The following is a 12,173-nucleotide window of genomic DNA, read 5'->3' on the forward strand; positions in this document are numbered from 1 at the left end:
ATTATGCAAACATATAAATATAAAATTCGTAAGTAAATCATAAAACTATAAATTTAATTCAAGAAAACATAAATTAAATTAATAAAACATCATGAATTAGTTTTAAGGGTTTAAAATTAACCAAAGAGAGAGGAAGAGGAAGTGCTGGCCGGCGGCAAACAACACACGACAGCGGGCCTGGCGGCGGCAGGGCTGGGCGACGCGGTGGTCGGCAATGGTGGTTGCGTGTTCGAGCAAGAAACACAGAAGAGAGGGCAAAGTTGCTTGCGTGTGGAGGAGAAGGATGGAGGCCGACTGGGCAGCAGCAACGGGTGGTGCGGCGCAGCGTGCAGGGGAACGACGAAGGTGGCTGATGGTCCTCGGTGGTGGCTACAAGAAGGCAACACATTAAGGGAGAGAGAAATTGCAAGGAAGAAAGAAAACAAGGAGGGATAAGGACGACGAAGGAGAAGGAGGTGAGACCTTACCAGTGGCCACGGCTGGTGGTGGTCTGACGGCCTTGGTGGCTGCAGCAACGGACGTGGAGGCGGGAGGGAGAACGGCGAGAAGAGAGGATGGAGTTGTTGAGTTGTACGTGAGTTGAATGAGGATGGAGGGTTTTGGGTGTTTGGTTTGTACGTGAATTAGAAAAGAGAAGAGTGTAGTTGGTTTTATTGAATTGGGCTTTGCCCAATTGGACTAGGACTAGAATCTAGGTTGTTGAATCCAAAGTGGTTAGGATTAAATTCAATCGAACGTGTTTTCGTAAAACGAATTGTTTCAATGTAAAGTTCTAAAATTATTTTGATTTCATAAATCGTTAAAAATTTAAAATGTAATTAACTTAAATAAATATACGTTAATTATATATTTATTATTAAAATTCGTAAATTCTATTAAAATATAAATAACTATACGTTAAAATATATTAATAAAATCTATAAATTTACGGGGGATTACAATCTACCCCTCTTAAAAGAAGTTTCGTCCCGAAACTTGACACGAAAATTCACCCATTTTTTTCCAAAGGTTTTCAACTTATTCTTACTGGAGAAATACTCTGTGCCATTCTTGTGCACTCTTTTGCCAACTAAAAGTTACTTGTAATATTCAAGAACACATTTTCTTTTGCGGAGAATCTATTTACTTGCATCAACATGTATAAGTTGCTAAAAATAAGCATAAAATGCATAAAATTGCTATAAAATAGGTAAAAAAAATACGAATTTCTATCGCAAACCTATTCTTTTTGGTACCGCGTCATTTTGGTTAAGTCTTTGTTACGGGAATATGTATTGATTATGTAACCATTGGATTAATTAACCTTAATGACGTCCGTTACAACATTGATAATTTCTGCCCGTTTTTTGCTGTTGCAATCTTCATCGATTTATCCGTTTTTGTCTGTTGCCTTTTCTTCATTCAGATTACTTAATCAAATTTCGGACTCATTCCAAAACACAGAAACTATTCAAACACTTTTCCAGAAAATCAAAACACATATTATTCTCTCTCACACAAATTGTTCTTGGTTTTGGGCATATGTTCTGGCTCCATCCGATTTTGTGAGTGCACACAAAGTTGGCATTGCGCTAATCCTGGAGGGAGACCGCATTCTGTTCTACTGCACTGGGAGGTAGCGCAGAATCTTCTTTTAGGACAGTGGGTGTCCACGACACAATAATTTGTTCATCAGTTAGTTCATCAACCAGATAAGTTTGTTCTAATTTTTTGTATTATCACAACAATATAAAAGACGATTATTATGGCTATGAATTCGAAATTTCTTATTCCTGACATGTCGAAATTGGAACCTCTTGATGGCAAGAATTATAAACATTGGGCTATTAGGATGAGATGTTATTTGGAACAAATTGATGTTGCTTATGTGATTGGTGATGTTGTCGAACCTAATGATGAAACTAAATTGCATGCTTTTGATTTGAAATTTGCTAAAGATGATATGACATGTAAGGGCATGTTGCTGCATCATATGTCGAATGCATTGCTTGATATCTATATGGGTTATGGTCATGCTAGGGATATTTGGGATGCATTAGATAAGAAGTGTGGAATTGATGATGTTGGTACTAAACGTTATTGTGCTAGTAAGTGGTTAGGCTTTCAAGTTGAGGATGATAAACCAATTATATATTAGATTCAACCCTATGAGAATGTATGCATTTCTATGGCTACTGAAGGCCTTCAAATATGTGATATTACTCTTGCTATTGTGTTGATTCATAAACTACCCCCATCATGGAAAGACTTTCGTAATCAGTTAATGCATAAAAAGAAAGACCTTACCTTAGAGGAGCTTGTAGGTCACCTGAAAATTGAGGAGGAAAATTGTATTAAGGATAAGAGTCATTATGTGTTTTCTGGTTCCGCTAAGGCTAACCTTGTAGAACCCAAGCCTAATGCATATTCTGATAAGGTTAAGGGAAAGGGAAGTCCCTTCAAGCCTCAAGGGAAAATTCAGAAGTATAAGTTCAAGGGGAATTGTTTTTAATGTGGGAAGGCTGGTCACAAGTCTAAGGATTGCAGATCCAAGAAGAAGCTGATCAGAATCAAGCCAACCTTGCTGAAGCTAATGAAGTTTATAATCCTAACCCTTTTGTTGTTGTTGTTTCAGAAGCTAACTTGACAGGTAACGTTGGTGAATGGATCGTTGATACTGGAGCAACGAGACACGTCTGCACCAACGAAGACATGTTCACTACCTACGAAAAAATTGATGGTGAAAATGTCTTCATGGGTATTTCAGCTTCTGCAACTGTCCAAGGCAAAGGGAAGATAGTTCTCACTCTTACTTATGGAAAGCTTATTACTCTTACAAATGTGTTGCATGTTCCAGAAATGCGTAGGAATTTGATTTCTGGTAGCTTGCTCATGAAGGATGGATTGAAACTTTCTTTTGATTCTCATAGACTTGTTATTACTCACAATATGGAATTTGCGGGAAAGGGTTTTTCTAATGGGGGTTTATTTACTCTTGATGTCAAACTTGAAATTATGAATAAGAATGCTAGTACTTCTTTTGTTTATATTGCTGAGTTTATTGATTTATGGCATGCAAGGTTTGGTCATCTTAACATTGCTTCAACTAAAAAGCTTAAACAACTTAACTTGATTCCCAGTTTTTCCAAAACTGATTACAAAATGTGAAGTATGTGTTGAGGCCAAGTTTGCAAAGAATCCATTCAAATCAATAGATAACTGAAGTGCTCGTTTTAAATTCTCTCAAACCGTTGGGTCGACTCGAACCCGAAAGTTCTGGGTCTTGAACAAGCATTTGTAAACCCGAACCCGAAAGTGACCGACCCGATCTAACTCGAACCCGAAAATAATTTTTTACAACCCGACCCGACTGACCCGTTTGACAGGTCTAATATTAAGCATGAATTGTAAAATATCATGTTAACATGCATGTATTATAATCTAAATAACATAAATTTCTGCATAAAAAACATGTACTGTAACAGAAATAACACAATAATTTAACTAAAATTGACGAAAATTAATGGAAATTACGAACTGAGTTACGAACTGAAATCATATGTAAAGTAACATACTTATATGTTGCAATCGTGTTAAATGTGCTGTTGATGTCGTTCAGCAACTGTGGATTGATGGTGGTTGGTGGTCTCATTTCATCATTTTGGAACTCTTTGATCTATTCTTGTTTTTTTCATTAAGAATGCAATTGTCTCACCGCCTTCAAATTCACGACCAACACTACAATTGTTGCGCAATTGTTCAATTTAAAAGAAAAAACTCAGAAAATTAGGGTTTACCAGTCAAAAAAATTTAAAGTATGAATTTAAACAAAAAGTAGAAAGAAGCTACAATTTTTTTTCTCCGGAAATTAGTGTTACTAACCTTATGTTCTTCAAGCTTGCTTCCTAGATGTTTTTCAGGCTGTTCTCTTCCATTTTTCTGAAAATTGAAGAAATGTAAATGGAGAGGAGAGAGAAAACTCGCAAATTGTCCAAAAATGGCGATTTGTTACAATGGTGGAGTGAGAAAGTGGAGAGAGAAACTGGAGAGGAGAAAGAAAGCTTCGAAGTGGAAATGAAGCGTTTGTTTAATTTTTCTTCATTTTCAGTCTATTCATATATAGTTATAATTTTGACAGTGATGTTATGTTATTTTTACATTTCGTATGTTACTTTAATTTTGTGTGTTACTTCTGTTGTGTGACATGTTATTTTATGTTTATGATTTTATGTCGTGCGCGTTTTGTTGTGGTATTGCTGCCTTTCGGCCCGGGAGTACCATTTGGCCGGTACTCTCGGGTGTAGTGTACTCCCTCCGTATTTATTTAAGGGATACACTTGCCTTTTCCGACCGTATTTATTTAAGAGATACACTTGTCATTTTTAGTAACTTATGAATCCTACCATCTAATTAAATAATCTATCTACACCCCCACCCCCACCCCCACCCCCACCCCTTAAAATAACATGGTCCCCACTTGTTTTATTTATTAAAATATCTACCCAACCCCACTTGTTTTATTACTTTATTTCATTCAATTTTTTTCTTAATACCCGTGCCCAACCAAGTGTATCTCTTAAATAAATACGGAAGGAGTAGCATTAAGCAATTGTAGAATAGAGATTATTGCGAAGACGAATGGACTACAATAGAAAATCTAATATTTTCAGTATTTTAATAAAAGTTGAACCGGACTGTCTGTATAGGACAGTACCAGCATTGTTGCGTTGTTGAGAGGTAATAGCCCTCATCGGTGAATATAACAACCAAAAGAAGAGAGGGTGAAAAAGAAGAAAAGGATATGGAAAAGTGAACACAACAAAAGCAAGAGCAATGCAATGGAAAGCAGTATATACTATGAACCCGAAATAAAAACTAAAAGGCAAAGAACACAACCTTTTAGTCTTTTACCATGGGTTACACAAAAAGCCTTAAAGAGTTAAAGGTGGGTGACAACTGAAACTTCATAAACGTTCAAAAGGAAAATTTCTTGTACAACACAACACTACAGCAGGCACTCAGGCAGGCTGGAAGCTGCTGCCAAAAAACTTCATGTCTTTCTTCTTCTCTCTCCAAACCTCCAAAATCCTCTCAAAAATTAATTCCCAGGTAAAACTCTTGTATTTCATTTTTGGGAAATTCTTTTAATAAAAAAAAATTTTAAATAAACAAGAATGTTTGTATTATTATTTATTAAGCATGCTGTTCTCTGGGTTTGAGCTCCATATTCATGGTACATTTCCTGACATTCTTTTGTTCAGTTGTTGGGTTTTTTTTAATTTTTCTGTTTGCTAATTTTTTTGTATCCTTATACTGAAAATACCCTTGTTCTATTACTCCGTAGTATGTTTATTAATTTGTTTCTTTATTGATGTTGGGACAGATCATGTTCTTGAAAACTTGTGTGTCAGTATTCCTGTTTTATTGTCCTTTTTAGTGCTCAAGTGTTGTTAAATTTTTTTGTTTTGTTTTTGAGGGATTAAGTGTTTTTAGAATTAGTATATTCGTGAAGCAAGTTACATATTTGTATCTATTATATAATTGGTTTCCTTTGAAGGAGTTTAAATCTGGTTCCTGGCTATTTGTTGTGTATTGCTTCGTGCGTAGCACAGCAGCACCTGATTTTTAATGGAAATGGAAAACAAAATCAAGAGTAAAATAGTAAAATTGAAGAGAAATCAGCTAAGGTTTTGTTGTTATCGTGGCGAATCACCTCCGTATTACCTTTCTTCGGCAGGGGAGGTGTCGTCGTGGTTAGGGGGGTGGGAAATTGGTTTATGAGCTTGAAGATGGTAAGAAATTTGAGAACTTTTCTTTTCTTTAATAGTAAAAAAAAATGATGAATAGTTGCAATGGCACTCTTGCATTCTTGGTGATTTACTAGTTTTCAAGATGTTGACAACAATAAGTTGGACTAGAAATGCAAGAAGCTAGTAATGGCAGTGAAGGCGAAAATGTGGATGTGAAATGGGGAAGGAGAAACTCTGCTCTAGTTGTGCTGTTTGGGTTGGTAATTGGTGTTGAGATTTATTGGATAAAGGCATTTCTTTGTTTTGTTTTGTTTTGTTTTGGTTGCAGCTTCATTATTATATATTCACCGTGAGTTTATTGTTGCAGTGGCGGATAGAGGGGTAGAAGCGAGTGTCAGTGTTGTTACTCTATGTGGCCTTGAGTTGGCGTAGGAATGTATACAAAGAAGTGATAAGCATGTGAAGTTATATCCTCTTTATATGTTTCCTTCCTTGTTACTTGTATGTAGAAGTGGAGAAAAAAATCAGTGAAGGCGAAAATCTTCCAAGATGGGTTGTGCTTCATCAAGGATTGATAACGAAGAAAGAGTACAAATTTGTAAAGAAAGAAGGAGGACAATGAAACAATTGTTGGGCTTGAGAAAAGAATTTGCCAGTGCCATTTTAGCATACTTGAAGGCACTGAAAGACACAGGTATAACCCTCCGACAATACACTGAATTAGAGTTTCAGGAGCTTGAGAGTGTTTTGCCTTCTTCTCCACCGCTCCCTCTTCCGCCTTCACCTCCACTCCCTCTTCCACCTTCACCTCCACTCCCTCCTCCGATTGATAGTCCTGATTCAAGGAAGCTTGAAGATAATCAAAATAGCAAGGAAGCCCAAGAAGAGATCATTCAGGTTGGTGAGGAAAGTAATTTCCCCCCTCCACCACTTCCTCGTCCTTGGGATCTCCGTGACTTACTTGAGAGTTCTTTAGGACAACATAAAGTTGAGAGCGTAGTGGTTGAAGATGTTGATGAAGAGAATTGGGCTGAGACAAGATCACAGTTTGATGAAGAGGATCAAGTGTATGGTACACCTGCTAAAGCTTCTGATGCTCTTAGAATAAATTTTTCTAATGTGGATGTTAATTCATCCATGGTGACTGGACAGAGGAAACATATGGTAGATAGGGCCATGGTAGTCTGGAGGAGGAGGAAGACATTATCTGGCATAGTTAAGGAGCTTGATGATTACTTCTTGAAAGCATCTGCAGGTGGGAAGGAGATAGCAGTTCTAGTAGACATGGGTACATGGACCTCTTCCTTGCATAATGACTTTAAAGAAAGAAAAGGTAAGTCCGTCCTTATCGCCACTATGTTACTGTTGTTCGTTGGACAACCTTTTCTCCCACATGTCAATAAGTAACTTCATGCTTCTGATTACTACTCTCTACCAAGTCATTTCTGATATAGTGATATCATACATCTGCATGTGTGTTCGTTCGTTTATAAAACCATAGAAGACCATTTTTCAAGGCCTGAATTACTGCCTTCCTGACTCCAGCTTGCTTGTTTTTGTTTCAAAATATGTTTATTTCTCCTTCTACCTGTAGTTGGTTGCTTGTGCAATCTTTCTTTTTGGATTGCCCACAATATGCTTTTTTGAGCATTGGCTCCCAGTTGCAACTAATTTATTCCGAAAGAGTCAGACTTTAAGAAAGAGCTAGGCTAATGATAAAATGAGAACTCATCTGATTGTTGGCTATAAACCATTCTATATTACCCAAATTAATGAAGTTCATAATTAGCAAGTACAATTAGAAGTCGATTGAAACTTGATATCATGGTCCAGAAACCTGGGTTGCAGACTGCTATTCGCTGTCTAGTAAAGGCATTGGCCTCTGGGGATGTTATGTTGGTATGCAGAGCATCGTAAGAAATATTTTCTACAAAATTTGAAGACTATTCTAGATACAGTGCATTTTAATCTGATAAAATTGCTTAACTGGCAAACTTACACTTGGAGAGAAAATGTTTGATTTAGGTCGAATGTCAAGAATTTAACAACTAATTACTAAATCTGATAGCATTTAGTTTTTTCTCAAGTACGCTATCATGAGGATCAACTCAGTTAGCAACTAAAAGGACAGTTGATAATCCTTGTGTTTTGTTTTCTGTTCCTCCCCCCCCCCCCCTCCCCCCTCCCCCTCTTCAGAGAAGGGGAACAACTCTGCTCGATTGAGTTCATTGTCATGGAACTGGTCATCTAGATCACTACTAGTGGCAAAGGATGCTTTGGAGGTTGCCGCCCCTACTGAACCTTGCAAGCCGGGAGCGCACTGCATCACACTTGAGAAAATTTATGCTGAAGAACAGACACTCTACACGGCAGTAAGGGTATAATTCTAATATCTTTGATACCCGTATTTAAAGTTTTGTGATAGTTGGCGATTGGATAATTCTTCTGTTATTTGAGGTTTCTCAGAATCTTGAAATGTGGATAACTTTGGAAAATGACAACCATTAATTTGAAAAGATGAAAGGAGTTACGAAGGCAAAAGGGGCCAGTCAAACTGTCTGTATTCAGACGATGCTATTTTTGGATTAATAATGTCATACATGATTGAGCTTTCAAATCATTCATTATCATTCATTATCATTACCCCATTGCCTCAAAGAGGCTCCCGCAAGAAGCAGGGTAAGGGGGGGTCGGACGTACGCAACCTTACCCCTGCAATTGCAGAGAGGTTGTTTCCAATTAACCCAAAAGCGAAACGGGACGACAAGGTCACAAGGGGACGACCATCTTCTACTTCATGGAAATGAAGCGAAGAGGTATTAAGAGCCATTTTGATTTAGTCCATTACATCCCACAGCCAAAAGAACAAATGAACCTTTGGCTCCATCGGAAATGAAGCGAAGAGGTATTAAGAACAAATGATTGAGCTTTCAAAATGAACAAAAAATGAACTCTAGTTGAAGTTCTTTTTTGGTAGTCTGCTCTTAAGTCTAATGAGTCATGACTGTATGACAGAGGGAAGTTAACGTGCTAGTCTTAGAGGAAGAAACTAAAGCCAAAACTCCCGAGTATGGTTATGAGTTGTTTGTACAACTTTCTTGAGTGCGGATGAATGACAAAGGTTAATTTTAAGCTTCCCAGAAATGGACTCTTATCTTTAGGGGATTAGACACAGGATTTACAGATGAAAGTCTGTTTTTATGTTAAACCATGGTTATTATTGCATCAATATATTTTCATGTCTTTTAATGCTAATGCTGTAATGTCACCTACAGGAAGAGGAGCTGGTAAAATTGGAGCATGAGCGGAAATCTTTATCATTGCAAAAGCAAGAAGATGATAATGGTGACTTGGAGAAGATAGAGAAAACACGGTCTGCTGTCGAAAACTTGCAATCTGACATTGTGCGTTTGCAAGAGTTAGTAAAAAGGACATCTGCCTGTATATTAACCACCATAGATGAGGAGCTGCATCCTCAGCTTATTGCGTTAATTACCGGGTAATCAATATATATCTGATCTCTGATCTTGTCAACCATTAGAATTTAGTGTACCCTACTGTCTTTCAAGATGGGCGAGAAAGAATTATGAGCCCCCATGTTTTCTAGTGCATCTCACATTTATCGGCATTTTACAAGCAAATAAGTTGTCCCCTATTTGAGACATCAAGATTAGACATGCGTAGTTTCTCCTAACTAGCAATAATTCAGATAGTGTTATGACAATCTTAGTATCTCTTTGACACATAAACATTACATGATTTTCACCACCAACCCCTTCCTTTCTTATAGCCTGTTAAGGTACGATGCTTAGTAGCTTCCTGAGAGAAGAAGACGCGTAGGTGAATCATTTTCCTTAGGTCATTTACTTGAACATTGCCTGACTTGCTTTTGCTTTCAAAATAATATCCAAGTTCATTCTGATAATCTGTGCTTAACTGATTCATCTTAATTAAGTAGCTTCATTGTTTTTATAATATCTAGGCAAATAAATTTAGCAATTGATATCTCCATCGTAGGTGAAGTTTTGGCTAAGGTACAGTTTCTTACTTTGGTCCTTATCATCAAGCAGCAATGATCAAAGTAGTTTTCTCTTGATTTCTTTATTACTTTCTTTCTTTCTCAGCCTTTTTAGGCTTTGAGTCATATGCAATACTTGGTGTGAGAGCTGTAATAACATTAGCTTACCCTTGTTCACCATTTATTCGGAATTTTATTTTGTATGTAAAGATTGTATTAAATTTAAACTTAGCGGATCTATATTGTATTTCAAATGGTGTTTGCTGGATGGAATATGGATGCAACTTTTCCATCTTCAGTAATACAACCTTTACAAACTTCGCAAAATCTTCAGCAATGTTCTTAGGTAACTTCTCCATTTATTCTTTATCGGGTTGAAGATTAAATTTAATGACTTAAGGTAGTTAAATTCATAAACTAGGGATGTGAGAACAAGAGAGAGGAGGGAAAAAGCAAGGGGGGTGAGAAAAAGATTGAAGAATGGATAAGTGTGGGTGAGTTAGAAACAGACTGGGTTGTTTGTTGTATATTTGATATGATTCATATCATCTTCGTGGTTCACCTATCTATTTATATATCAGTTAAAACTAGTGTTCTATGGCATATTTAGGGCATTACTTTCTATCTAGCTTTTTTTTATAGGGCTATATTGAATTGAGTGTTGGAACTTAAATTGCTGGATAGAACTGGAAAATGCTCATTGTTTCTCCAAGACAAAAAATTAACCTATTTTATGCTCCTCGAGAGTCATCCTGGCCATAAGAATCAAACCTAATGCTTAATTGTTCTAAGATCATATCATAGTAAATTTTTGTAGTTGTGTTGCTTTCCTTTAAAGTGACTTGAGGCTTTTCCCTGGTTCAATAATTGATACGGTTCATGGCTCTTTTGATTTTCAATTTTAACTGCAATGAAAAAACAATATTGCAGTTGACATGCAGCTCTTGATACGCGTAAAAATCTGACAAGGGGAAGACAAATATCTCTACCCTTGTAAACTTACCCTTGCCAACAGTTGCATTTAAAATTTCATCACCTCTAGGCTCTAGCATCTGCTGTTTGCTATTTTTCTACTGATAGGATTCTTCTCTGGCTGCTGCCGCGAAACATGTTTTCAGTTAGGACTATTCATTTAGGCTTGGATTCCTAGTACATGTGGCTCAGTTTACAGCAGCAACGAGTCTTGGTTTGAGAGGGAAATTTTATAGGGAAATTTTATATATTGGGGTTCTGACTTATTTAGTAATTAACAACAAAGAAGACCATTTGAAGAGTCCTTGGGACCTATAATGCAGCTAAATAACAGATCCCCTCTATTCTGAGACGTTTACTAATTGGTTTCTCATATGCCTATGTAGGATGCGTTTAAATCAGTTTCGTGTGCCCTCGTTAGGAGAGTAATTTACGACATTTTTGCAGGCTTGTTCACATGTGGAAAACAATGAATGATTGCCATCAAGTTCAGAGTCATATCTCACAGCAGGTGCTTCTTCTGACCAGTCACAATGCAGAACCAACAACAGAGAATCACCGTGAAGCAGCAATTCAGCTTGAGGGTGGGATCAGTTTCTGGTATAACAGCTTTTGTAGACTCACAAAGTCTCAAAGAGCTTATTTAGAAGCCCTGTGCAGGTGGATTCAGCTTACTGACTTTCCTGTAGATGGTGAAAATCAAAATTGCTGTCCATCTCTGGTTCGCAATCTCTGCCAAAAATGGCTGCTTGCCCTTGATAGACTACCTGAACAGGTACCGAGTACTAGAATTTGGTGTCAGTGTTTTTATATTTAAATTACTCAAACTGCAGGTGGGTTTAATAAGTTTGTTTCAAATAAATGACAGGTTGTATCAGAAGCCATTAAGAGCTTTCTTAAAGTTATACGATCAATAAGGTCGCAGCAGCAGGAAGAATGCAACCAGAAGAAAAAGATAGACAAGTTAGAGAGGAGATGGCAGAAGGAACTAAGGTCATTAAGTGAAATTGAAAAAAAGCTGGAAGCAAACAATAGATTGGGAGATATGGAATCTGGTTTGAGCCCGAAGCATCCATTGTCTGTGAAACGTGCAAGAACTGATACCTTACAAAAGATGCATGAGAATGAGAAGGCTAAATATCTAACTTGTATTCAGGTTAGCAGGGCCATGACCTTAAGTAACCTGCAAAAGTGCCTCCCGCGTGTCTTTGAAGCACTCATGGAATTTTCAAGTGCATGTACTCAGGCCTTCGAGATCGCTCTTAACCATGCAGACCAAGTTGATAATGACCAAGTATCGCACGCTCAAATATAAAATTTTAATGGACTAGTTGCCCACTTATGCTTTTTCAAGAGCTGTTAAATTTTGTATGATGATTGTCATTGGTAATGCAACAGGGCTATGTGTTTGTTTGATACTGGACATCCTTGATTTTTTTTTTTTGGGTGCAAAA

General features: G+C 37.2%; 1 protein-coding gene across 2 annotated transcripts; it reads left to right on the plus strand.

The window, feature by feature from the left end:
- Positions 1–4,694: 4,694 nt before the first annotated feature.
- Positions 4,695–12,135, plus strand: LOC110796351 (protein ALTERED PHOSPHATE STARVATION RESPONSE 1). 2 transcript variants are annotated; one of them, XM_022001416.2, is made up of 6 exons: positions 4,695–5,088; positions 6,097–7,062; positions 7,926–8,107; positions 9,005–9,228; positions 11,167–11,494; positions 11,588–12,135. In XM_022001416.2, the coding sequence occupies exons 2-6, from the start codon at positions 6,279–6,281 to the stop codon at positions 12,032–12,034; spliced, it is 1,965 nt and encodes a 654-aa protein (XP_021857108.1). In that variant the 5' UTR covers positions 4,695–5,088; positions 6,097–6,278; the 3' UTR covers positions 12,035–12,135. The 2 variants fall into 2 exon arrangements, with proteins under 2 accessions (XP_021857108.1, XP_056684154.1); XM_056828176.1 differs by having other exon boundaries at positions 5,072–5,212.
- The last annotated feature ends 38 nt before the right edge of the window (positions 12,136–12,173 follow it).

Source organism: Spinacia oleracea, chromosome 5 (genome assembly GCF_020520425.1).
Source record: "Spinacia oleracea cultivar Varoflay chromosome 5, BTI_SOV_V1, whole genome shotgun sequence".
In the NCBI taxonomy this organism is placed as follows: Eukaryota; Viridiplantae; Streptophyta; class Magnoliopsida; order Caryophyllales; family Amaranthaceae; genus Spinacia; species Spinacia oleracea.

Excerpts from the sequence above, each read along its gene's own strand:
- LOC110796351 (XM_022001416.2), top strand. The coding sequence starts at position 6,279 with ATGGGTTGTGCTTCATCAAGGATTGATAACGAAGAAAGAGTACAAATT. Across the intron at positions 8,108-9,004 it reads CACTCTACACGGCAGTAAGG|GAAGAGGAGCTGGTAAAATT; the intron begins GTATAATTCTAA and ends TGTCACCTACAG. Across the intron at positions 9,229-11,166 it reads CTTATTGCGTTAATTACCGG|GCTTGTTCACATGTGGAAAA; the intron begins GTAATCAATATA and ends ACATTTTTGCAG.